This window comes from Sycon ciliatum, chromosome 6 (genome assembly GCF_964019385.1).
Source record: "Sycon ciliatum chromosome 6, ocSycCili1.1, whole genome shotgun sequence".
In the NCBI taxonomy this organism is placed as follows: domain Eukaryota; kingdom Metazoa; phylum Porifera; class Calcarea; order Leucosolenida; family Sycettidae; genus Sycon; species Sycon ciliatum.
The window spans coordinates 30,251,318-30,275,645 of NC_088648.1; the positions used below are offsets into that span (position 1 = coordinate 30,251,318).

At 48.1% G+C, this 24,328-nt stretch overlaps 1 protein-coding gene across 1 annotated transcript; it reads left to right on the forward strand.

The window, feature by feature from the left end:
• The first annotated feature begins 1,798 nt into the window (after positions 1-1,798).
• Positions 1,799-23,852, forward strand: LOC135819877 (uncharacterized). Its single transcript, XM_065333176.1, has 15 exons — positions 1,799-2,120; positions 2,273-2,350; positions 5,050-5,160; positions 5,618-5,674; positions 8,063-8,586; positions 13,531-13,653; positions 13,977-14,049; positions 18,359-18,443; positions 18,841-18,871; positions 19,217-19,263; positions 19,979-20,084; positions 21,246-21,271; positions 21,829-21,877; positions 22,361-22,407; positions 22,658-23,852. The coding sequence occupies exons 1-15, from the start codon at positions 2,061-2,063 to the stop codon at positions 22,795-22,797; spliced, it is 1,557 nt and encodes a 518-aa protein (XP_065189248.1). The 5' UTR covers positions 1,799-2,060; the 3' UTR covers positions 22,798-23,852.
• Positions 23,853-24,328: the final 476 nt, after the last annotated feature.

Sequence of the window (24,328 nt, forward strand, 5' to 3'; positions counted from 1 at the left end):
ATGCAGCAACAAGAAGACAGGACAAACGAATATAAAAGTCAAGCGAGATTGTCATCTCTTACAGGCCGAGTCCTTTTGGTGTTCGATGACCGCGGAATGTACTAGATGAGCATCTCCCCGAAGACGCTGTTGTCATTTGGAGTGGACTTGACGATCTGTGGCACATCCAACATAAGCCAGCTGAGACGATGCCGCTCTTGCAGTGAGCACAACTGTGGGCAATGTCTAATCGCGCGAAGTAGACAGACCCAGTCCAAGACCTTTCGACTTGCTTGGGCCTGGGGAGCTCTCCTCCTTTTTCTTCTGCTTCTGGCCGGGCCGTCCAGTCGGTACCCTGGTCAGCTTACATCCGGTCGTGTTACCTTCACCGTCGGGAATGTCAAAAGTCGGGCGAGGACCATCCGTGGACACGGTGACTGAGAAAGATGCGGAGTTGTCACCCATTGTGATGAAATGCAAATTTGTACTGTGAAGCCACAAGGAAAAATAAGAAGGAGGCTTCTTCTGGAAACGCTCGGAAGCAAATGAAATGTGCGAGGAACAGCTAGTCTGGTTCGTGGTGGATGAGCCAGATCCAGCATCAGAGAACTTCCGAAAGTGACGTGTTGTGCGGCAATCCGGGTGTCGTAAAAACGCCCTGGGTTCAACCACCATGAGTTGACCATGCATGACTGTGCGTCTACGTCAACGTCTACAACTGTAGACGTAGATCTACATGTAGATGTACATGTAGATCTACGTCTCTCGTTTTGACATTTCTGCATCTAGACTAGTAGCGTGTGGCGTGGCCTGCAAAGGCTGCATGCTGCAGTTGCTGCACTGCATATGCTGACTCAGTGACTGTTGCAGTGTTGAAAGCTGAGGCAGTGAGGGAAGTTCCAGCATGCTCAGTTTCCGGATTCTGCTGAATCTGGTCCTGCAATGGACCTGTGCTGCAGTCGACTATTATAGTCCTGCCCATGATCATTATTATCATAACAATAATCATGACCTACCCGTATTTTGTTTTGCGCACCTTTCGACGCACGGGTTGAGAAACCCAGTGCTTTTGACGTTCGTTTTTGTTGAAATCCAGGTTTAAAACTGACTTCCCCTTTCAAATATGTTGATTCCGACCGTTTCCCCGGACCCGGATACTGGATACCGGTAGTTCAGGATCAGGGAGTCGTCAAATACCGGTATTTGACGACTCCCTAGATCCCTGTCCAGGATGATCATGCTCAGCTTGCTGACGTCAGCATGACGTCTGACGAGTGACGAAGTGAGTGGTCACATGATTTTTTTAACAACCAAGCCTCTTGTACCATGTGTACGGGCAAAACAAACACAAGTACAAGCGCAACCGGTAACCTCAACCTCAACCAGAAGAAAACGAGCTAAAAATGGCTGTGAGCCAGGGAGTAGTACAATACCTATTGTGTTGTACAATACCTATTGTACTACTCCCTGCTGTGAACACAGTCGAGAGAGCTAAAATGGCCGTGAAAACAGTCTAATATGGAAAACCAAGAAATCATAACAAACCGAAAACAGCCAGATAATAATAACAAAATTGTGGTCACATGATTGCATGCGGGGTACGGTATGTGCAACTGTGGTCAGTACAGTACAGTGTGGAGTGTGGAAGACTTCAACTTTCAAGTGCAAGTGGTCCACTCCACTATGCATCACTGCACACCAGGGAGTCGACTCCCTGCTGCACACTGTAGTAGTAGACTACGTAGTGTAGACGTGTAGATTTGTACCCTTCGGATTGTACAAACTACAAAGCTAGCCCGTTGCTTGGTTCATCTACTTCATGCAAGCAACTTTTGCTTTGCTCTGACCTGCCCGCATAGATTTGCAGTAGAGCTGAAAGCAACCTGAAACAAAGTTAGTTGGCCCGTTTTGTGGCACGTCCCTACAGCTAGCTGTGTGGTTTGGTCCGATCACGTTCACAAAAAAGAAGCATTTTGCATTCTTTCAATAGTTTCCTTGTTGGTGGTTACTGCTCCGGTCCTCCCCAGGCCTGCCGTTCCGGAACAGGCCCGCTTGGCTTTGGGCCAATTTAGCCAGGCAGGATGGCAGACCAGTACATTTTTTGTGAAGGCTCCATGCAGAAAAAGGAGGCCAAGGGAAAGGTAAGTTCTCCTAAGGACAAGACAATATGTGCGACGATAGAGTGGCATCGTATCCGGGACGTGCACGTTGGTGGCTGTCAGCTTGTCATTGACGACTCCTGTGGTGTGCCTTGTTCCTTGTCCTGTGCATGGACGTCGGCGCGCACATGCAGTGGGTCACATACTATTGTGTACTGAGAGGAGATCGATTATGGTGCTTCAGCAACCGAGATACAAACAACCCCAGTTCGGTAAGATGCTTTGCAGCTGGAACTTCTCGATATGATTCGAATTACTTGCAAGTTTCTCCATTGTTGCTAGTTTGTAACTGAAATTTTGGAAACCACATTCGAAGTTCTGACGTTACTGGAAGACCCTGCGTGATGTTTCCCTCTAAATAGCTATTGTAACTGTGAAGTCCTCAATAAATCGACATAATAATTATATGTTATCATGAACGCTCTGCGCAGGTTGACTTGTTTGTGTTCTTGCATTGCCACCAAAGTGCTGAGGCCCCGAATGTTCACCGGATTATACTTTTCACAAAAGTGACGCTTTCGCCTATTGCAATTTTTGTTGCCTCCAAGCAGTTCAAAAAACCCGAATGCCTGAAATAATGGTGTGTTTGCATAGCCTCCAGTGTGCCTAGCTCGAATGTTGACCGGATTAGACCTTGAGTAAACTATTATAGCAAGTCTCACATCCTCAGTTCAACAGCATTTGTTCTTCTCCAAGACTTGGCAGAGAAGGGCTTGACATCTGCTTGTCCTCCAATGAACATTCTTGAGAGACTGCATGAGACGGACTGCAACAAACTGCAGTCATATTGCAACACTTGCCATAGGCAGGCATGTAGTGCGGCCATCTGAACGTGTTGTGTGAGTGGTACACTACAGAAGCTGTTATACCACAATATGTCATGTTCATGTATCCATGCATCGCATGTGCAGACAGTGGAAGGGGGGGGGGGGGGGTGCCCCCCCCTTCCTACCTGCCTGGACTCGGTAATTTTATAGTATGGTATTGAACTGGGATGGTGAGCCAATGTAGTCATGGAAAAAAGGAAGGACAACATGCTACCAAGTTATGACTATCAACTATCCACCAAAGTAACAAGATAATAATAATTATACTCATGGAGTGCAACAATATGGCACAAAACTGATATGGAGTGCTGAGACATTCAACGACCTGACACCCCACTCCAACATATCTGAGAGGCGCACACCAACAACCTTCCAACTTGTAAGGATCAGGTCTGGAGAAGATGAGCACGAACTATGTCCCATGACAACATAAAGTCCGGATGTCACTAGATACAGCTCAGACCTCGCTATAACGTAATCTCTGGGGGATGGGAGAAATTATGTTATAGCGAGGTTTATGTTATAGTGAGTTGGGCACACCGATATGCAATATGTATGTCAAAATGACGCTCTTCACTTACTGATAACAACTGCACTGCTTTACATACAGGTATGATGATGACTAGCAAATATGTGTACAGGCTTGTGAGCAAAGGGGTGACAAGAGTCATGTAGTGCGTGTACGTGTACATGTGACAAGATTAGAGCCTATAAAAAGTAATGGGAGTAGTAAAATACCGGTATTTTACTACTCCCTGCTTCCGAGGTGGACGGCTCAGTCTCGGATTCGTCGCGAGAAGGCATGCATGCAGTGTACATAGTCATTTTTATACGAGTTTTTACGTTATGCTGAGGTCTCTGTGCGCCCGGGACCCAGCAAACAGTGTGTTATAGCGAACATTACGCTATAGCGGATTATGTTATAGCGAGGAAATTTTGTACAGAAGTGATGCGGTTTCGGCAGGGACATTCACATTTGTACGTTGTAGTGAGGTTTATGTTATAACGGGGGTCGTTATAGCGAGGTCTGACCTGTAATGACGAAACTAGTACTTGGACATACCGGTCTTACTACAACTGGGATGTTGCCATTTTGATTTCTCATATTCGTCTATGCTGAGCTTCCCCTTTCTATGTATAATGCAACAACTTGCACATTCCAAGTTGGGTGGTCTGTTGCTTTGCATCGTCAAGTTGTAGTAAGACTGGTTTGTCCAAGTAGTAAGTACTAGTTTTGTCATCATCCAGCAACATTCGGAAATTTATTGTTGCCATGGGATATAGTTCGTGCTCATCTTCGTGGTGCTTTCCTTCTCCTCATTGGACCTTTCCTAACCTGAGCCGCGCAAGTTGGAAGGTTGTTGATTTGCGCCTCGTAGATGTGTTGGAGATGGGTGCGAGGTCGTTGAATGTCACAGTGCTCCCTGTCGGTTTTATGCTGTGCTGTCGCGCTTTCCGACTGCATGTGATCTGGTTACTTTGGTGGACAGTTAGCCATGACACTCAGCCATGTCAGTTAGCCATGACACTCAGCCATGTCAGTTAGCCATGTCAGTTAGCCAGGACTCGTAACGGTATTGTATTGACTGGACAGGGCGCATGCAGCACGTGGAATACTTGCCAAGAGCAGAACTTGTGCAGCTCAGAACCGCGTCTATAGTGTGTGCTGGTTAGCGTCTATCCAGATGGAAGGCATGCAGCGTATGGAGCATACTATACGGAAATTTTGCACCTAACAGAATAACAGTGGGGGCAGAAGAGCACACCGCCAAAAACTTCCAGGCCAGAACATGACCGAAAATTAAATAACACTGCTGGAAATATTAACTGGGTTGAGGGAAAGAGACAAGCGGGAAAAGTCTGAAGAAAAAGTTGACTGTCACCACCAGGACTCGAACCAGGGACCCTCGCTTGTAGCCAGCGATGCTCTAACCACTGAGTTATGGTGTAGAACAGGAAACATCGTCATTGTCGACATTGTTTGCAAGGCTATCATTGCTGATGTCAATGCTACTGATTGACAATGTCATCCTGCCTGCTGCTTATTCTTGTACTTTTTTTCCCGTTGTTCTGGCTTTTGTCAGCTGGTTGGTTCCATCAAGATGACGACCAACACTCAGCTGAAGAAGCACAAGACGAAGGACGGAAACTACCAGTTCAAGATTCGCAACGACCGCGGAGAGTACCGGTTTCGGGTGAGTCCTGGAGAGTCTTGCAGAGGCTGTTGCAGGTACACAGACTTCCATTGCTCTCGCGAGCTAGGATGACCTATTGAAAGTTTGAAACAGGCTGCTGCATGATATAGAGGGTATGTGAATATATAACTATAGTGTGTGTGTGTGTGTGTGTGTGTGTGTGTGTGTGTGTGTGTGTGTGTGTGTGTGTGTGTGTGTGCACCTTGTCCTCACCCACTTACTGAGGTGTGGTGAGCCCATAAGTGGGATCATTTTCAAGTCCACCCAGAGTTTTGGGGATTTCAGGGGGTGTCGGCCATTGGGCGGTTCAATAGCCAATTGAGTCATCTTTCCAAGATTCCTTTTGAGTCTCTCTCCCCTCTCCCGGGGAGACCCACTTGACCAGTTTGGCAGTGAGCACCAAGTACAAGTGTGCGTGTGTGTGTGTACACGACTTTTGTGTTTGCTGCGTTTACAGTGCTCTTTCACCAGCGACCGAGACCGATGGCTGATGGAAATCGGCAAGTGCGCACGAGTAAGTAGTGATCACACATAGCCTTGAAGCTTCACGCTAGCACGCTGCTCTTAACCCTTTGAATGCCACTGCACTCCAAGTACAGCGGTAGCAGCTGAAATGCGACACCAGCAACAGCAGCGTGCGTTCACTGCATCGACATAGCATGCGGCCACGCCAGCCTCAAAGCATGGACAGTGCATGCACGCACGCAGATATACATCAGCTGCAACTGTACTAGTCGTCTGCAGAGAGCACTCTGGCCAGTAGCCAAGGTTTATTTGTGCTATACGAGACTGTGCGTATAGTGCGGTTACACTGCGTTCATGGGGATGCTAACATGCCAGTATACGCGAACACATGTATGCAGTAGAGCATGGTGATCACCACAAGACCAGAGAGTGATGTAACCGTGATATTTACGCATTGCTGGCTTGCCAGGAGCATTTCACATTTTCGCTAGGATTCGTTTCAGCTCTGCAGCACTCGTACAGTCAACTTTTTGTATAACAACACTCGGCCGGGCATCAGAAAAGCGTCCTTATTCGCGAAGTGTCTTATACCCGAAGTCTCATTTTATGTATTGCCAAGAGTATTATAACCCCCCCGAGAGTGTGCAACTCTGCATGGGGTCTCCGACGGCGAAAATTCGCATCACGTGTCTCAGGCAAGTTCGTACTACATACAAACGGAGGATAGCGTGCGCGCAATCCGATTATCTGCCATGATCACGCTGGGGATTTGCACACCAGCAGTGCGTTTCTGTCAGAAAGTGCTGTTTTTATTACTCCGCTGCTCGCTAAAAACTGGCTGGAAACGTACAACTGCGACACTGCACCACGTGATGTGAGTTTTTGCTGTCGGCGTACCCCATAGAAAGGGTATGAGGAGTTGCACACTCTTGGGGGGGGGGGGGGGAGTATATACTCTTGGTATTACAGTTAGGTGGACTTTGCTCTGGGCATGGAGATTCTGTCGTTATTAGCGCAGTTGACTGTACATGTACTTGAAAATCCGGTGTCGCGTTTCAGGTTCCACCACTGTACATGTACATGCATGGACCAATGCCCCTTACCCCATCCACAGTCAGTGTTCCCTTCATCTTCATCGGTGAGTCAACTTAAGACACACACACCCTGACTTAGTTACAAGAGAGGGTGCATTGGCCGGTGGAGGTGAAAAGAGATGCCAGTTCAATCAGGTCCGCTCATCTGCCTGGTTGCGTTCAGGCTGAAACTCCTAAAGCCCGATTCACAATACAACTTTCTGCGACGCGACATGCGACTTGCGACACATGCGACGAGCTGCGACAGCGACACAATTTACAATATTCTTCATGTTTGCGACATCCTCATGCACAAGTAGTACTATGCACGTGCACTGCACGTGCACCCAGGGTCGAAACTGTACTCCATTTGTGTATGTCGCGTGTCGCATGTCGCAAAAGTTGAACTTTCTTCAACTTCTGCGACAGGCGCATTGCGACAGCTCGCGACAGGCAGTTTCTTGTCGCAACTGTCGCAAATCGCGTGTCGCGTCGCAAAAAGTTGTATTGTGAATCAGGCTTAAGGCCCTGGGCTCTGCAGGAGCAAAAGTGACAGGTACCCGTACAACTTTGAACTTTGTATGCAACTACTCTGCAATGCCCTCCCAAGTCTACAGTCCCTTCAAAACTATAGACGCTTACCTAGGCAAAAACCGTTATGCCAGCATCTATACCACATAACATCTGTGATCACTTTGTGCATATTTTTTCCCAAATTGGGCGTCTGTTATCCAATCGTTTAGAAACTATAATTATGAGAGTACCGTAAAGTACCGTTGATCCGCCCCCACGCCAAGTCGCTTCCCAGCTGGGTTTTGGGCAGGGGGCGGGAATTAGATCAATGTTGTCCAGTGCAGTACGATGTACAACAACTTGGAGGGTGTGACTCGATGTGCTGGATTGTGCACATTTTCATCCTGGATTGGCACAAATTGTGTACAGCAGTGCACGCGTCGGTTCAACATCGTATTTCGTTGTATACGCCGAAGTCGCTTCAGAGGCAGAAAATCGACAGGGGGTGGGAATTAGAGAGGGGGCGGATCAACGGTACTTTACGATAATTGTGGAGCGGACCTGAGCAATATTCCGAAAACGATTCTCAAAAAGTTCCAGCCAAATTTAAAATATTTCAAAAACACTGCGCGTATATAGTTTTGAAATGGACTGTAGTTGCACGTTATTTGGCAGCTCATTGCGCATTGCCAAATATGCAGGTGAGTACGCTGTGATCAGGAATGCACTGTTCAACACCCCAGGCGACCATGCCCAGGAGGCTGTGTGGGGTGTTCATGGTACGAATGACGTCATTGCGCAATGAGCTTATTCTGTGCGTCGGTGTGTGTTTGTGCGGTGGTGCTGCTCAGGGCGAGATACCGATCAGCGTCACGTCTCAAATGAACCAGCAGATATCGCAGCCGGTGCAGCAGCCTATGCAGCAGCAGCAGCAACCCGTGCAGCAACAGCGTCCCATGGACATGGGCCAGCCGGCGCCGATGGGCGGCATGTCCATGGGTGGCGTTGGTGGTGGCGGCAGCCAAGGCCGCCCGCAGATGGAGGTGCCGGGCCTGATGAACACCCAGAGCATGCACGGTATGGGTGGTGGTAGCGTCATGAACATCAGCCCGCTGAGCGCGAGCCCGAACTCGGGCAGCCCGATGGGCATGGGCGGCAGCCAGGAGAACCTGCTGCCGGGCCAGCGCATCGCGCTCGAGGAGCGGCGGCGACAGACTGGCTTCCAGCAGCCGCCCATGTCCTCCATGCAACCGGCGCGTGCCCAGCTGGTACGCGGCCAGGGATCGTCGGCTAGCATGCGCTCGGTGGCCCCGCGGCAGCCGCAGTCAGTCCGGCCCGCTGGTATGACGAAGGAAGACGAGTACTACGACCAAGAGTAAGAGCGATGTTGCTTAGCATTAAGGTAGTTTGGATCGCTTTGACCATGAAAAAGTTCAAAAAACCTGTACCGAAGAAGTGCTGGTTTATCTGTTCTAAATTGTTCTCTAGCATGCACGGGCCCCAGAAATGGTATTCATGCTGGTACACTTTTAGCATTGGGTTGCGAGGGGGGGGGGGGGTATACATTCGGCTTGACACGTTCTCGTGATCATTGCCATTGTGTGAAGTTGACGAAAAGTTGAGTGCAGAAAAGCGAATTGCTGGAGAGTCCTCATCGGTGGCATGGTACCCAGCAGTCGAGTGGCAGAAGAACAAACTACCGTATTAATTTATGTCGCGTATTAAAGCCGGACTTATTCCTGTAAAAGCCTGTGTGAGGGCTAGGCTTCATCAGGTTTCTATTCAAACCCAATGTTTCTATATGATTGTGTCAACACTAAACTAGGCATATGTGCCGCCAGTGCATAATAAAATCAGGCTTGTATTCAGTTAATTGGGAACTTCAGCCCTCACCAACGCTGTACAAAGCGTCACTGGCCCGTTTCTCAACGGTCGCGCAAATCGACCAATCAGCGTACAGCTAATGTACCAAAATTCTCAAACTTACCGTAATTCCTTGGTTCATACGGTGTAGTTTCCAAAGATTTTTTATGGGCCAACGTCTTCTTTCGATAGATACCAACAGATCGTCCGCTTCGAATTTTTCGATTTGATTGCCGTTTGGCCGAAAATTACCTCCGAAACCGGCCTCCACTCGTTTCACTTCAAGGCTTTCCAGGTGGACGGCATCGCAATTCGGAAGCGGAGAAAGGATAGCCAGTGAAAAAAGAAAAACAACGACGTATTGGTTGTCGAAATCGACCAAGAAATGAATTCAATAGACCTGTTTCCGTGCTGCGCCCTCGCGGCCCGCGCGAGTGCGAAAGGGATTCTTTCTCGACAAAACAAACAACTACTAGTACGCGCAGTACACTGACATCACTGCACTGGCTGTATATACCTTAGGAATATCCTGTTCATTTCCAAGGCATGATTGTCGCTAGTGGGAGAACTCAGCCACCTGAAGCTTTCATAAAGGAAGAAGTAGTAGGTGAATGAGTTCGCCAGAAAATGGAACGACAAGAAAATAGATACTGTTGCTTTCCGGGGCGCTCATGAGACGACGGCAAGATAGGACTGAAACGATCGACAGTCTGCCTCGACGCAAAAGAAACTCTTCTAGGAGGAGCTCGACGTGCTGTAGAGTTTGCAGTATTCTGCTGGAAGAAGACAAGAGCACTAAACTCAGACTACAGCGTGGAGCTGAAGCACAAGCGAAGCAAAAGCTGAAGCAAAAGCTGAGCGAGTTCGAAGAAATGGGGAAACACAGGAAAATGAGTGGGCGACATGATCTTTAGCTCGCGAGCTCGAAGCTCGCGCTGAGACACGCGGTGGGCACGTGCGCCTACGGGTAGCGCGGCCAGCCACCATGTTTTCAAAATGGAGGTCGACGCTTTTGAAATCCGTGTAGACGATGGTGAGGGCTGAACTTGGGGCCTGGCACGAGGGAAACATGGATGCAGTGAATGGGATTTCGGTCTTTGACCACTTTGTGGTGGGTCTGATCTACTCACCTCCCACCGCTTAGGAGCTGCATCTGCGCCTTGATCCAAGAGGGTGGTGGCGTTCCTGCGGATGCGGAAAACTGGGCCTTTGGCCGAGTCTCACGCGAACCGTGATTTTTTTGTATTCAAAACAGGCTTCTGTTATGAGACTGGCTTTAATACAGGACACTACAGTACGCGTGTTACTGCTGAGCATTTTCATTTAGCTGGATATCCATGTTTGATGCGGATTATAGTGACAAGTGTAGTATCTGGAATCCAGCAGACCCGCTGCATGCCAACCGTGCACATGTCTCAAGAGCCTTGTTGGCCTGGTGTACGTGTACAATGAGCATTGCACAAGGCTGCGTGCAAGCTACGGTTGGAGTGAGTGTAAATCTTACAAAATGGTGTACAGTAAAACCTGTTAACCCTTATCCGACCGGCCAGTCAAAAATCGACCGCTATCCGTCGATGACTTTAACAAGCTATAACTCACTTATTTTTTTATAGAATCTGCACTATTTTGGTCTCAAAAGAAGCTAGAAAGATCCACCATTCATTTGCAAAAGACCGGAGCGTCTTAGCATGTTCCAAAGAGAAGTTATAAGTCTCTGAATGAGGTCTGTTTTCACACCGCGTACGGAACAAGTTTGCAAATGGTATAACATTGGCAATGATTATATTGCCCTCCTATAACTTTGCCTGGAGGCTTCCCTGATGGTACTTGGTCCGTTTCATCGCAATTGTCGCTTATCTCCCACGCACCTTTTGACAGGTAAAACCCAGTCCGATCTCAATATCTAACTCACATTCGTTTGGGAGGTTGTGATGGCAAGATCAAAGGAGACCAGAAAGAAAAAAACCATCGAGACTAGCGCCAGTGGCATCGCGATTCGTACGATTGTGATGGGAAAGTGGGGAACTTTTCGCTGCAGTGAATGCACTGCAGCGAATGCACACATTCACTGCAGCGAAAAGCCAAGCGCAGCTCGAAGACTGGAACTGTAGCAGGGGAAATCGACATCCTGACTTGGAGAGCGTGACAGTCAAGGCCAGGCCAGCCAGCTCAGTCGCCACGTTTGAACTGCAAGTGCAACGACCTGGCATTCTTTGCAAGCCTGCAAACTGATGGCGAGATGGTGACAAAGAAGACATTGTCCGACCTGGCAGCGGCAGTACAAGAGTCTTGGTCAGCGGATCCAGCAGAGCGTATGACAGCTGTCTGGAGAGGGATGTGTGCCGGATTCAAAAACATTGTTGAAACACACAGTGGTGACACACCAGTCACGCTGCCCACGTTCCTCCAAGTGCCAAAGTGACAGTCACGACTGTTCCTTTCCCATCGCTGCCATACGCCAAGCGGAGAAAGCAAGAGATACTCTACGCCAGCAGCTAAACACACCAGCGAATGTCAGCTCAAGTGACATCAGCTCGAGTGATACAGAGCCAGAGTCGGATAAACTAAAGCGTGAGTGCAAGAACGCGCTCCGTCGCTGTTTTCTTTTGTACATTTTTTGTAACGTTGCTTCCTTTCTTCGACTTGCTTCATCAAATTCCATCGCTGATTTATTTTTCTTGTGGCGGAGAGAAATCCTGTATCATGGTTCTTCACTATGCGTTTTAGAAATTTTACAGAGCGATAAAATAACTCCTGTTCTTAGTTGCGAAAGATAAGCGACAATTGCGATGAAACGGACCAAGTATATTCAAAATGTGTTAGCATGAAAGTACAAAATTAAGACTACAAATAGTCCACATGTTGATGAGCCGTGCTTCTCTTCAAAAAACGGAATTGGAGATGGATTTTTGTTCCTTTTACAAATGAAGGCTAGACACTGTTTCTGGAGAACTCTTCATGATTCAAGCTTTCCAAAAAGCCCAAGATTGCCAGTATCACCCAAGAGTACCTAAAGTTATCAAGAAAACGAGTTGCGGGGTCTCGCTGGGACTGAGAATTTGTCCACTTTGACGGTCGGATAAGGGTTAAAGGGGAAGCATACCCTAAAATCAAATTTTCACCAGTTGTAGTCTTCAGGGTGCTGAGTCGAATGGTCTTGGTCCGAGGAAGCTGCGACGCTCCCTTCCTTCTTTTTTCCTCAATCGAACTCGCGCACTTCCACCGAAACTGGGTGACTGCGCCCTACTATATGGGGATTTGTATGCAAAATGTCACTAAAAGCGCCATGTCGTTCTTATAAAAGCACGGATGACAGCGATTGGCCCATATGTTGTAGTCTTTTGGACACTGAGTCGACTGGTTTTGGTCCGAAAAAGCTGCGATGCAGCGTTCCTCCTTTATTCCCAATCGAACATGGTTGAAGAAGCGGTCACGTGCTCCTGGGTGCCCAAATCACCTGGTCACCGCGCCAGCAGGCGGCAACTTTCACACCAAGGTTCAACTTGAGTTCTACTCGAGTGACAGGACTGCACCCAAAAAGGTCAAACAGGCTAGTAAGTTGTACCCTGCAGGCACGGTCACCAGGTGACTGGTGTACGCAGGAGCACGTGACCGCTTGTTCAACAATGTTCGATTGGGAATAAAGGAGGAACGCTGCATCGCAGCCTTTTCAGACCAAAACCAGTCGACTCAGCGTCCAAAAGACTACAACATATCGGCCAATCGCGGTCATCCGTGCTTTTATAAGAACGACATGGCGCTTTTAGTGACATTCATTTTGCATACAACTCCCCATCTAGTAGGGCGCAGTCACCCAGTTTCGGTGGAAGTGCGCGAGTTTGATTGGGAATAAAGGAGGAAGGGAGCATCTCAGCTTCCTCGGACCAAGACCATTCGACTCAGTACCCCGAAGACTACAACTGGTGAAAATTTGATTTTAGGGTATACTTCCCCTTTAAGGCGACCACTCTGATAAGGCGATCACCTGTCTCCAATCCGCAACACATGAACAGTCCTGGGCTACACCACTTACAGCGATTGTTTCCAAATGTCCACCCAGGAGGGCTTCGTCAGGGATGATGTCCTCCTTCACCCAGGAGGGCATCGTCAGGGACAATGCCCTCCTTCACCCAGGGGGCATTGTCAGGGATGATGTCCTCCTGGGTGAACATTTGAAAGCTGTAGGTGGTGTAGCCAAGGACTGTTCGTGTGTTGTTACGGATTGGAGGTGAAATGAAAAGGTGACAACCACAGTTGGGCCAATTCCGTTGAAATACCGATATCTGTAGATGCTCCGGTCTCTGACCTTCCGCGCACTTTAAAAACGAAGAAGCTCCTAGTGTATGAGAGTGCCTGTCTGTCTTTGAAACCCTGTAACTTTTTGTGTGTTTTGCTGGGCGTAAGATTCCTCTGGTTTCCTTATCGATATCACTACTGTGTTTGACTGTCACGACAGATGGTTCTACGGACGAATTCCTCGTGAAGTAGCAGAGGATTACGTTCTATCGTATGGCGTTGACGGCTCTTTCTTATTGCGAGAAAGCGAAAGCTCACCAGGGTGCTACTCCCTGTCTTTCAAGTGAGTACATCCATCGCCCATTTGCTCTCGTTGTCTCTGTCTTTCCCTGTCTATCTTTCTCCGTCTCTCTGTCTCTTTCTCCGTCTCTTTCCCTGTCTATCTCTCTCCCTCTCGCACACACACACACACACACACACACACACACACACACACACACACACACACACATACACCTTATAATATATACTTCCGAAACTCAATTCTGCTCAGCTGCCATAACTTGTTCCCGCTTTGACAAACATCTTTATAACTCACACTGGCATGGCTATTGGAATGCCAATTGACTTTTTGATGGCCGTATAATTTGTTGTTGTTTGTTGCAGGTCGGAGCACAATGACGTAAGACATTACAAAATCGTGCGGCAGGGCCAGCGGTACACACTCACAGGCTTAGAGGTATGTGCAGTGCTAGCTGGAGAATCTTGAATGTCACTTGGTATGCAATGCTTGTCGCTGGAAATACTGGGTGACCCCTACACTCTTGGTTTGTTGCATATTGTGTTCATCAGTAGGCATTGGAGAGAAAGAGAGAGAGAGAGAGAGAGAGAGAGAGAGAGAGAGAGAGAGAGTGTGTGTGTGTGTGTGTGTGTGTGTGTGTGTGTGTGATGGAAAGGGGAAAGGGAGAAAGAGAGTTGGGTTTTGATCGCTGACCGGCTTCAATATCCTGGTGTTCTTCTTACGGGACACTTAAGTTGTAACGTCACTGATGGTACATACAAATGCTGGTCACCAGTCCTGGAAATCGCCTAGTTAGGATAATGTGTATGTACGTGCGTGAGTACGTGTGTACAGAGACCACGTGGTGAAAACATTGCGTCAGAAGGGAAATTATTACGCCAATGCGGAGCTGGACCCTGTCTCACAGCACACGGTGTCATAACAAAAGGGAAAATGGACTTTTTGTTCAAAAATGTCCTTTCGTCCAGTCGATGTTTTATTTTCGTATTTCATTGAACAATGTCACGCAACTTCTCATCCCGTCGACTCCTACTGTTACTCGTAAGAGGAAGATACTGTAAAATCGAGAATTTCCGGTACTGTCATATTTTCGGTATTTTCCAAAATCACCAGTTCGGTAAGCTAGCTTTCCAGATCCAAAATTGCATTTCGCACATTGTGTGGCATGGCATGGTTGAATTTAGGTCACGTTTTATTATTATTTTTAAAGTAAAAAAATACCTGTACCGAAGTTACCGAAAATAAATCTCCACCGGAATTTTCCGGTTTTACAGTAACTTGCTACATTGGCGACAAAGTAAAGTGCCTGAGCTGTGACACAACCCAGTCAAACCCACCTGCAGTGTGGGGATGGTAGCCGGCACGTTCAAATCCCCACTCGCTACCCTGCAGCCTATACACGAGTGCTTACACGGCTACGCGACGATGCTAGGCTGCCAGACACATTCGAAGAATGCTGCCTACAGTAGCTCACTAACGATTCCTTGCTCATGCTGCCTACATCTAAAATGTCCGCGGCATGGTACGCTGCTTTCCTGGTCTCGTCTCTATTTTGAGCAATGGCGGTACGCATCAGTGATAACGGAAGGCCATCACAGACAGTGGTAAGCCACTCTCTACAGCCCTGATCACCAACGCATTGCTTCAAACCTGCACTTGTCCCAATTTCCCTCAGGAGAACACGCACTGCCTCGTGTGAATTGGGGTTGGCGAAGACAGGCTCAAGCAGTCCTGCATTTGCCGGAGGGACAGGAGGAGAATCTAACTGCACTGAGCGTGTTGCCCTAACCCGCCCTACACTAACCCCACCACTGTCTGCTAAATTGTGATAAACAAAGTGCAGTCCTGCACCCACTGCCGGGGAAGACGGAGAACTTCAGTCGATACTCTAGAGAGACCGGCTGCTTCTGCGATAGCAGCCCTGATGTTAGTGACAGCACACTCTGCGTTGCTACATTTCACTTTTCTCTTCTCATACTGCTGTTGACACCCAGGGCAAACTAGTTAACATCTGCTGTCTTCCTCCTCCTGTTGGAATCGTACAACTGGGTCACAACCATTGGTGTGCTCCATTGACAGACCAGCTATTCTGTTTCTAACATAGCTGACCAAATAGCTGTGCATTGGCGATGCTGGAGAGGTCAGAGCAGGGCAACAGAGTACTTCCGAAAGCTGTTCCTTACTCGGAAAGGACCAGTGCCGGGCGTGATAACTTTCTGCGGAGTGCAGGTCCTGCGCCGAATGCAACGCATAAACTACATTCGTCAAAATCTCGTATGTTGATCGATTTGCACCGCGTGATAAGTACGAACGCATTTGCCGCTGCTCATTGTCAAACCCTACTGTAACAAAGCCACCTGGTACTTTTACAGGTTCACCTCCTAGATTGCCAAGCCAATCCTCCAGCAGGGCATAGCTACTCCCTGGACCCAAGTGGCCAATCATGTCCACGGCAGTTTTACTTTGGGTGATGGCGTGCACAACTGCCTGAAACGCCATACGAAATTGCGAGCAATAATTCAGGTTCCTAGCAGCGTAAATGAAACTTATTCTCTATCTTACATATCTCATTACTCATTAACTAACAATTACCTTCACCCTACCTTGTTCTGCCGCAAGAAGCTCATCTAAAAATTCCCTGGACTTGAGAAACATGTTCTCTTCTCGCAATTCTTCAACCTCCTTTTTCAACTTCTCCACTAGACCTTTTAATTCCTCACAGTCCCCACACCCTACAGGTTTGTTCTCTGGGAGTGGAGTGGGCTAGGCTGGGCACATACCTCACTGGGAGATGGAACCTTTCGCACATCGGCGGTGTCTGCGGACGTCCTGGGTGGTGCATACAGCTCGTGCTGGACGACTTCCGGCTTGCAGTCGGCCACAGCTCTGCACCCTCTGCAGATCGAGGAAACAGGACGTCCTGCAATACTGGCGAGGACATCCAGCACAGCTCTCCTCGTTGTCGTGTTCGTGGCGGACGAGGAAGAGCTTTTCCAATCCAAATGGAAAGGGTTAGGACAAGAGTAGTGTCCATGAGTAACACTGGCTAGCTCAGTCGGTAGAGCATGAGACTCTTAATCTCATGGTCGTGGGTTCGAGCTCCACGTTGGGCACCACTGTAATGGAAGTTTCCCCCACTCCCTGGTCCGCACACCACACAACCGTTCGCTGATTCATTTGGCTTCAAGAATACTTGTAATTGATAAAACACGAACTGACGGCGGAGAGAGCGGGGAAGAAAGACCACGAAATAATAAACAACCAACAGTTATAAACAGAGAAAGGGCGAACACATCGAAACGACCAATGAGCGACTAGTACGTATGATACATGTGACCAGAACCAAGACAACAACATCGTGGACGAATCACACCACTCCCTCGCACCCGAACTCGACTCTCACAGCGCATGCTCCACATAATCCACGCATGCGCGACAACTAGTAGACAAACGCACTCACTCAGGCAGAAGCAGATCCACACTTTCTGACAACGCATACACCACATACACCACATACACCACGTCATACGCATCACACCCATATACTGCACACCCCGCATCACTCCCGTACAGACAGCAGACCATATTTGACACCGGACAAGACAAGACAGCGAGACCAGGAACAACAACGGATGTAAATAATAAGCGAATCGAATTTCGTAACATGTACGCTTAGAGCGCCGCGTCTGTGTACCACTTGTCTTCATTATCTCAGCTCAGTAAACCGCGACAAACTGTGATAAATTCGTTCCCCGCGATCTTAGGGGGGCCGTCCGTAAATATCGAACATTTTTCACCATACGAATTATTTTAGTTTAGACCCAACCCCCTCCCTCCCTCCCCCTCAGAACGTAAAAAATGTTGACATTCATATACATGCGAACACATGTACAACAAAAGTTGCAAGTGTGTCATTGCTCCATCGGCCATGTACATACATCAATGTTTCTGAAACGAAATTGGTCAACCCCCTCCCACCCCATAACGAAATTATTTCGTTTTGTGAAAAAAGTTCGATAATTATGGACGACTCCTAATAGGCATTTTCTTCACTTTCTGAAAAATCGCCACATGAAAGTGAATTTTTTCACTGGATATCTCAAGGAGTCCTATTACTCTCATCTCCGCCGGTTTTTCCGCATTGGACAAGCAAGGCAAAGAAATTTGCTTACTTTTTAGATCCACATTGCTTACGACTTTATGATTACTTTGTGCAGAAAAAATATGACAATTGCAGACGCGTACGCGCCGTGTATGATTTCCAAGGAAACCTCCAATGTCCTAGCTATAGTAAAACTGGGAATTTCCGGGTCATAATTTGGGTATTTCCCAAAATCAATGGTTCGGTAGCATGAAAATTCCGGGAATTTTTTTCAGTTTTCCAGATCCAAAAATGCATTTTGCACACTGTGTGGCATGGCTGATTGGAATTTTATGTCTCATTGTATTTTAGGTTTAAAAAAAAGCCTGTACCAACAATAAAGCTCCACCGGAATTTTCCGGTTTTACAGTCGGCGGTTTCCCAGACCTGGTCACTTAGTGTTTTGTTGAAGAAGAAATTGAAAGCATGTGCTCACTATAGTAACTGTGTGTTTGGTGTTGTTCCCATACCCTTGTGTTTGCGCGTGTGTTTGGTGTTGTTCCCATACCCTTGTGTTTGCGCGTGTGTTTGGTGTTGTTCCCATACCCTTGTGTTTGCGCGTGTGTTTGGTGTTGTTCCCATACCCTTGTGTTTGCGCGTGCACAGGAAAAATCCTTTCCCAACATCATCGAAGTTGTCCAATATTATGTTGAAGTAAACGAAGGCTGGGCAGTACCTCTACGACGGTCCGGTGAGTGTGTGTGTGTGTTTGTGTATCTGTGTGTGCGTGTATTTGTAGTGGTCTGGAAGCACTGTACCTGCGTCTGATTGGGTGTATTGTAAAGCCACTACAGGTATGAAGGGTATACAGCTGAAATTGCCTGCTCTGGTTTTCATGTCCCGTTGCTGGTTTTGTACATGTATGTGCGAATACTAGTAGTAGCAATGCCCGGGTCATGGTGTTTTCCACACTTACAGCCTCTCATTTCCTGAAATGACTGGTCACTGCGCAACTGCCCACTCAACTAAGAGCTGCCGATGTTGTCACCACATGCTTGTCTTGTCTGATGTACTGCTTCTGTTGTTCTGAGAGCTGTCTGCTTTCTCCGAAATCATTGCTCTACGGTGGTGTGTTGTGTTGTGCTCAGAAACCGGCTACCGGAAACACCCCAACCTGAGGTAGGTGCTCTTCTCTCCCTCGCAGTACACGTGCGCGCATGTGCATGGACAGTTGCATAGTTGTGCTCACTGAACTCCGACCTAAAAGTGCAAAACTGACGCCCTGGACCAGTTCCGATTGCATCGCTGTGACCAGGATTCATTTGAACTTTCTTCCATGGCAGTTGTTACTCATTGCGGGTAGTACGCATTGTGAGTGTCAGTTGGTGGGTGGGCATTGTGAGTGTCAGTTGGTGGGTGGGTGTTGTGAGTGTCAGTTGGTGGGTGGGTGTTACCAGTACATGTACACATGTATACGTCTATCCAATCAGAACGGTTCTCTGTTGTTTGTCTTGCGTTGTGTAGAGATGATGCACAACCAGATCCAAGCTTTACGGCTGGATTCGATTTGCGTAAGTTTATTTGATCAAACGGCGAGGAGACACGTATTTGATAACCGCAATCAATAAGACAAGCTGAATCGATATCATATACACAAATGTCGATTCAGCTTGTCTTGTTGATTTCGGTTAGTACGTTTATTTCATATTAATTGTTGCAAGGATGATCTCGGATGGTGAGCCAACTCGTAACGTATTGGTCTTTTCTCTTTGCAAGAATGAGCACCAAGTATTTAGAGAACTTTGGACACGAGCTGGGTACAAGTTATGCATTAACCATTTCACCCCCAGTGACGTGCTTTCACGTGCTACGCGACCCTTCCCGATTTTCCCAAGACGTCTTTTCACGTACAGTGAATACAAGTGTGCAGTGCAGTGTGGACTCCCGTGTAAAGCATCGTAACTACAGTAAAACCTGCCAAGGCGACCGCTCTGATACGACGACCGCCTGCCCAACAGCACCTCTACAACCAGGACCAAGGGCTGGGATTTCCAGTCAAATAGCCCTGGATAAGGAGACCACCTGTACAGGGACCACACTTGTAAGGTCTCTTGAGCAGTCGGCTTAGACAGGTTTCACTGCATGTGGCGAATTATTGGATATCAACAAATGACCCTCCCCTCAAGGCAGCTGTTTTGCTTGCGGTGTTTGATGAGTGAACCAGTGCCTAAGGAGTGCATTTTGTACATGTGGGTGTGTGGGTGCCTTGATGTGTTTTCCGTTTAGCTGGCACGTCTGCTGGTAGTGGCAGTCTGATGGGTGGACACCTGGGTGGCCCTATTCCGCCGCCGATGAACACCAGCTGGGACAACCAGCCCCAGATCCCCATGCAGTAAGTACTAAGAGAACTGTTGCACGTCCATCGCATGATATTATGCGGCAGCCATGTTGGTTCCTACTCCACTCAACCCCTGCATCTATGGGTCACATGATGTCAGTCACGTTGGTTACAACTCCACTCAACCCCTGCATCTATGGGTCACATGATGACAGCCATATTGGTTACAACTCCACTCAACCCTTGCATCTATGGGTCATGTGATGTAGGCCATGTTGGTTACAACTCCACTCAACCCCTGCATCTATGGGTCACATGATGACAGCCATGTTGGTTACAACTCCACTCAACCCCTGCATCTATGGGTCACATGATGTCAGCCATGCTGGTTACAACTCCACTCAACCCCTGCATCTATGGGTCATGTGATGTCGGCCATGTTGGTTCCAACTCCACTGAGTCCACTCAACCCTTGCATCTATGGGTCACGTGATGTCGGCCATGCTGGTTACACTGTCCGCATGACATGCCATGACAACTTTCTATGCAAGTTTAGTCAGATGATAAAGATGTCAAGCCACTCTCTATGTCTGCTAAGGATGGAGATTTGTCTGCATCTCAGATGCCATCACTTCTTTCAAAGTATATGTAGGGACTGTACTCCACTAATTCATATTCCGAGATCCGGGCACTCCCGTCAGCCGAGCACCTTTCTTTTCCCTTTAGAGTCGCAACATAGTCTTCTAAACAGTGGCATTAAAAATATTGATTGGCAAAAAGTTGTTCACTTGCATGGAATGGAATGCAGGTTCTGCACTACGGGGAGTGCTTGGTGCCAACCTGCCCAGATGAGGGGAGTTCCAGGGTCCGCAGCAAAGTTTGGAAGTTTGGAAAACGTTTGGATTTTAGATTTAAATTTTCCAGGTCTGGAAAAAGTTGCTGTACAGTCAGACCTGGCTTATCCGGTTCTCTTTTATCCGGATCCCTCGCCATCCGGAAGAAAATAGCTGGTTACAGATTTGCAGCATACGTGATGCATCCAACCTGACCGGTATTCGGTTATCCGGTTCCCTCGCCTATCCGGATATTTTTGTGGAAAACGGATGCGTGCGGTTAAGCGCGGTCTGAGTGTACATGTATTGCAATTCCATTGGCCTTAGCTCACTGACCCTTGTATCCATTGTGACCTCTGTGTCCTTTGTTGCACTCTGTTAGGGATAACTTCCACGCGCCACCACAAGGTAAGTTCCTGAACACTGTGGCACACTGCATTTCTACTGTATAAGCAGAAATATCCGTCTGGATTTTATTTTCGTCCCAAGGAGCTTTTGGGCTGAATTAAATGCTGGACTATTAAAATAATGTCAATTTGTCCAGCTTTTCAATACACTCTTGTGATCCATGGACGGAATTTTCAACCGGAAAAACTCCCTTTCTTTCTTTTTTCTTCCATTGTTGACCGACGAAATTTTCTGCCTGTACAGTATCTCTCTTCTTGGTCTCACAAGCTACGTTGCTAAACCCTTGCAAAAGTGCTCAATGCCACGAGGGCAGAGGCAAAAACACACAAGTTAGCCAACGTAACTAGGCTGCATTAGGCTGTAACTCAGAGTGTCATGGCTATCCGCCAAACCTCAGACAACAAAGATCGTGTCTCTTCTTGGTCTCCGTATGTCAGTCTCGGTGGTCTTGTCGCATTTGCCATTGGGTTTATAGATTCACTAGAGCTACCTAGAGTCTGACACCGTTTGTCTCCTGTTGCTTTCTTCATCCGTTGCTTGATGTCTTTCTTCTCCAGTTCCGCAAATGCCTTCGGGAGGACAAAGCTGGCAACAGAATTCGCGATTGTGAGTGCTGGTGTGTGTGAGGGGGGGGGGGGGGGGGGGGGGAAGGCGAGTCGTCTAAGGCAATCGTTACTATTTCCGCTGCAGAAAACATTCAGAAATCTGTAGTCTCAAAGTTATTGTCTCAAAACTGCTAACTGTGACTGTTAATTTGAAATTGTTCACCCACCTCTTCACACTTCGCTCTTGGCCCACACCATAGCGAGGAAGTTCGTTCCTGGATTGATGTTCCATATCCAGTTTCAAATTATTTTCGAAAGGCCCAGTCTGTCGCAACTTCTGAGCAATTGTGACTGTTAGTCAAACAATCTCTACACATTCAGTACACAAGCCAGGTTTTGACTGTTCTATTACATCTGCTCAATTAGCCAAAGTGCGTAGGTAGAGGCAAAGCGCTTCGTCTGTGTAGGCACTGGCAAATTTGGTTATCAAGGTGGTGTCCTGGCGGGCTGACTTATCTTGCTTATGTGCTGTTGTTTTTTCCAGTGTGCCTCCGCCTCCGCCCATGGAGCCACCGCCAATGGATGAAATCGGTAAGCGCGGCTATGCTTTTCTTCCTTTTCTTTCTCTCTCTTTCTCTCTCTCTCACTCCCTCCCCTCCCTCTCTCTGACACGAGTTAGACATCACTTCACCATTGTCCAGTATGTCTTCTCTATTGCGGTCTGGAACTTATTTTGTTTTAACATGGTCTTGAATGCCTTCTCCAATGCAGTGTGTATCCATAGAGGTGTACGTTCCTGATTGCTGTTGTCTTCCTTCGATGTGACGCGTGTTGTTCTCAGACTATTGCGAGCCCCCGATTGGATCGCCGGGTGACATGATGTATCCGCCGCCACCGCTAAACGACTTCCCGCCGCCCATGTCACCGCATTCCGGACAGTATCCGCCACCACCGCCACCCATGGACCCACCGCCATTCTAGTCGGTGTTTGGTGCTGCTCCCTCTCTCTCTCACTCTTCCTCCCTCCCTCTCTCTTTCTCTCTCTGAGCAGGTAAGCAGCTGCGGACGCTGTGCCCTTTGCACAGACCTTATTACTGGCCCAGGACAGCAGCAACAGCAGAAAACTGGGTTGAGTCTTTCCCAGCTGCCAGTTTTGGCGTGTGGATTGGATCGACAGCCGTTTCAACAAACGTAAAGGATGTCGTCATGTCTCGGAGGGACATCCGGCACTTAACTTTGGTTACGGATGCTGTGCTTGTGAGCACACCAATGGCACGCCGCCCCCGCTGTCTCTTTGATGCTCACACTGCGACGGGTCCTTCGTGTCTCACCTCTGTTATTTTTCTCTCAACCGGTTTAGGAGTTAACGTCGTTCTTTTTTCCCCGTGGATGTTCTCTATTTTTATCTCCATATTCGGTACCCTAAGTTAGGCTTGTCACGTGACCCCGTGCTTCGAACTGGTTTTTTCTCACATAAAATTATTTACGCATCAAAAAGATCCACAGGGCAAAACGACCGTTAATTGCTGTAATACCTGTACGATTCTCTCCTCCATTTTGCCCACGTATCGACCGCCAACCAACACTATTTTTTCCCCGCACTGCATGCAGAGTGCGATGCTGTCGTGTCGTTTTCAGCTGCGCCGTAGCCGTTTCCGTTCTCGTTTTCTCCCGGCACGGACCGGGGCGTGTGTTGCTGTTGTCGTTTTCGACCTGTTTAGTCGCGTCCGTTGGTGTGCCGTCGCCCTAGATAATAGCAGTAGTATCCCGGCGCTCTGTCATTATATGATATTATATACGTGCGTTCAGCAAAACCCAACTAGCAAGCTAATGTTTGTGTGCCGTACTCCCTCTGCCCTTCTTTCTTTTCATCAGTGCTTTTCATACGCGCAGTCGAGTTGCCTAACGTTTTAACACTGTTTTTTTGTTGTCTTCCCCGAGATGACTGTTTGATGCGTTGGAGATGTGATTTATATCCTGATTGCGCTCTTCACCATGATGTTACAGTCTGACCTATGTCGTGTATGGCTCCTCAGTATGTTAGTATGTCACTGTGTGTGTGTGTGTGTGTGTGTGTGTGTGTGTGTGTGTGTGTGTGTGTGTGTGTGTGTCCTCTACAGGACAGGGGATTGTGTGCGTGAGTATGTGTGCTCGCAACGCAGCCAATCAATCCATGTCTGCTTTTTGTGAGGTCGCATCCAGCTTGGGTCTCACAGTGAGCATGACCAAGACGAAGCTTCTCGTCGCAGGTTTCGGAGTTTCCCCTGCTGATTGCTCTGATTTGGTCATTGGCGATGATAGGCTTGAAGCAGTTACCCTCTTCCCCTATCTTGGTTCCACCATCACTCCGGACTGGCGGTCGCAAGCGGACATTCGGAGCCGTCTAGCAAAGGGTGCAGGGGCCTTTTGTGGTCTTCGGCGCATCCTTCATGACCGGAGCCTGAACCTCCCTACCAGGCGCCACCTGTATGTCGTTTGCGTCCTGTCAACGGTTCTGTATGGTTCAGAATGC

Coding starts and splice junctions, on each gene's coding strand:
- LOC135819877 (XM_065333176.1), top strand. CDS start 2,061: ATGGCAGACCAGTACATTTTTTGTGAAGGCTCCATGCAGAAAAAGGAG. Junction 5,161..5,617: donor GCGGAGAGTACCGGTTTCGG/GTGAGTCCTGGA, acceptor CTGCGTTTACAG/TGCTCTTTCACCAGCGACCG. Junction 13,654..13,976: donor TGCTACTCCCTGTCTTTCAA/GTGAGTACATCC, acceptor TGTTTGTTGCAG/GTCGGAGCACAATGACGTAA.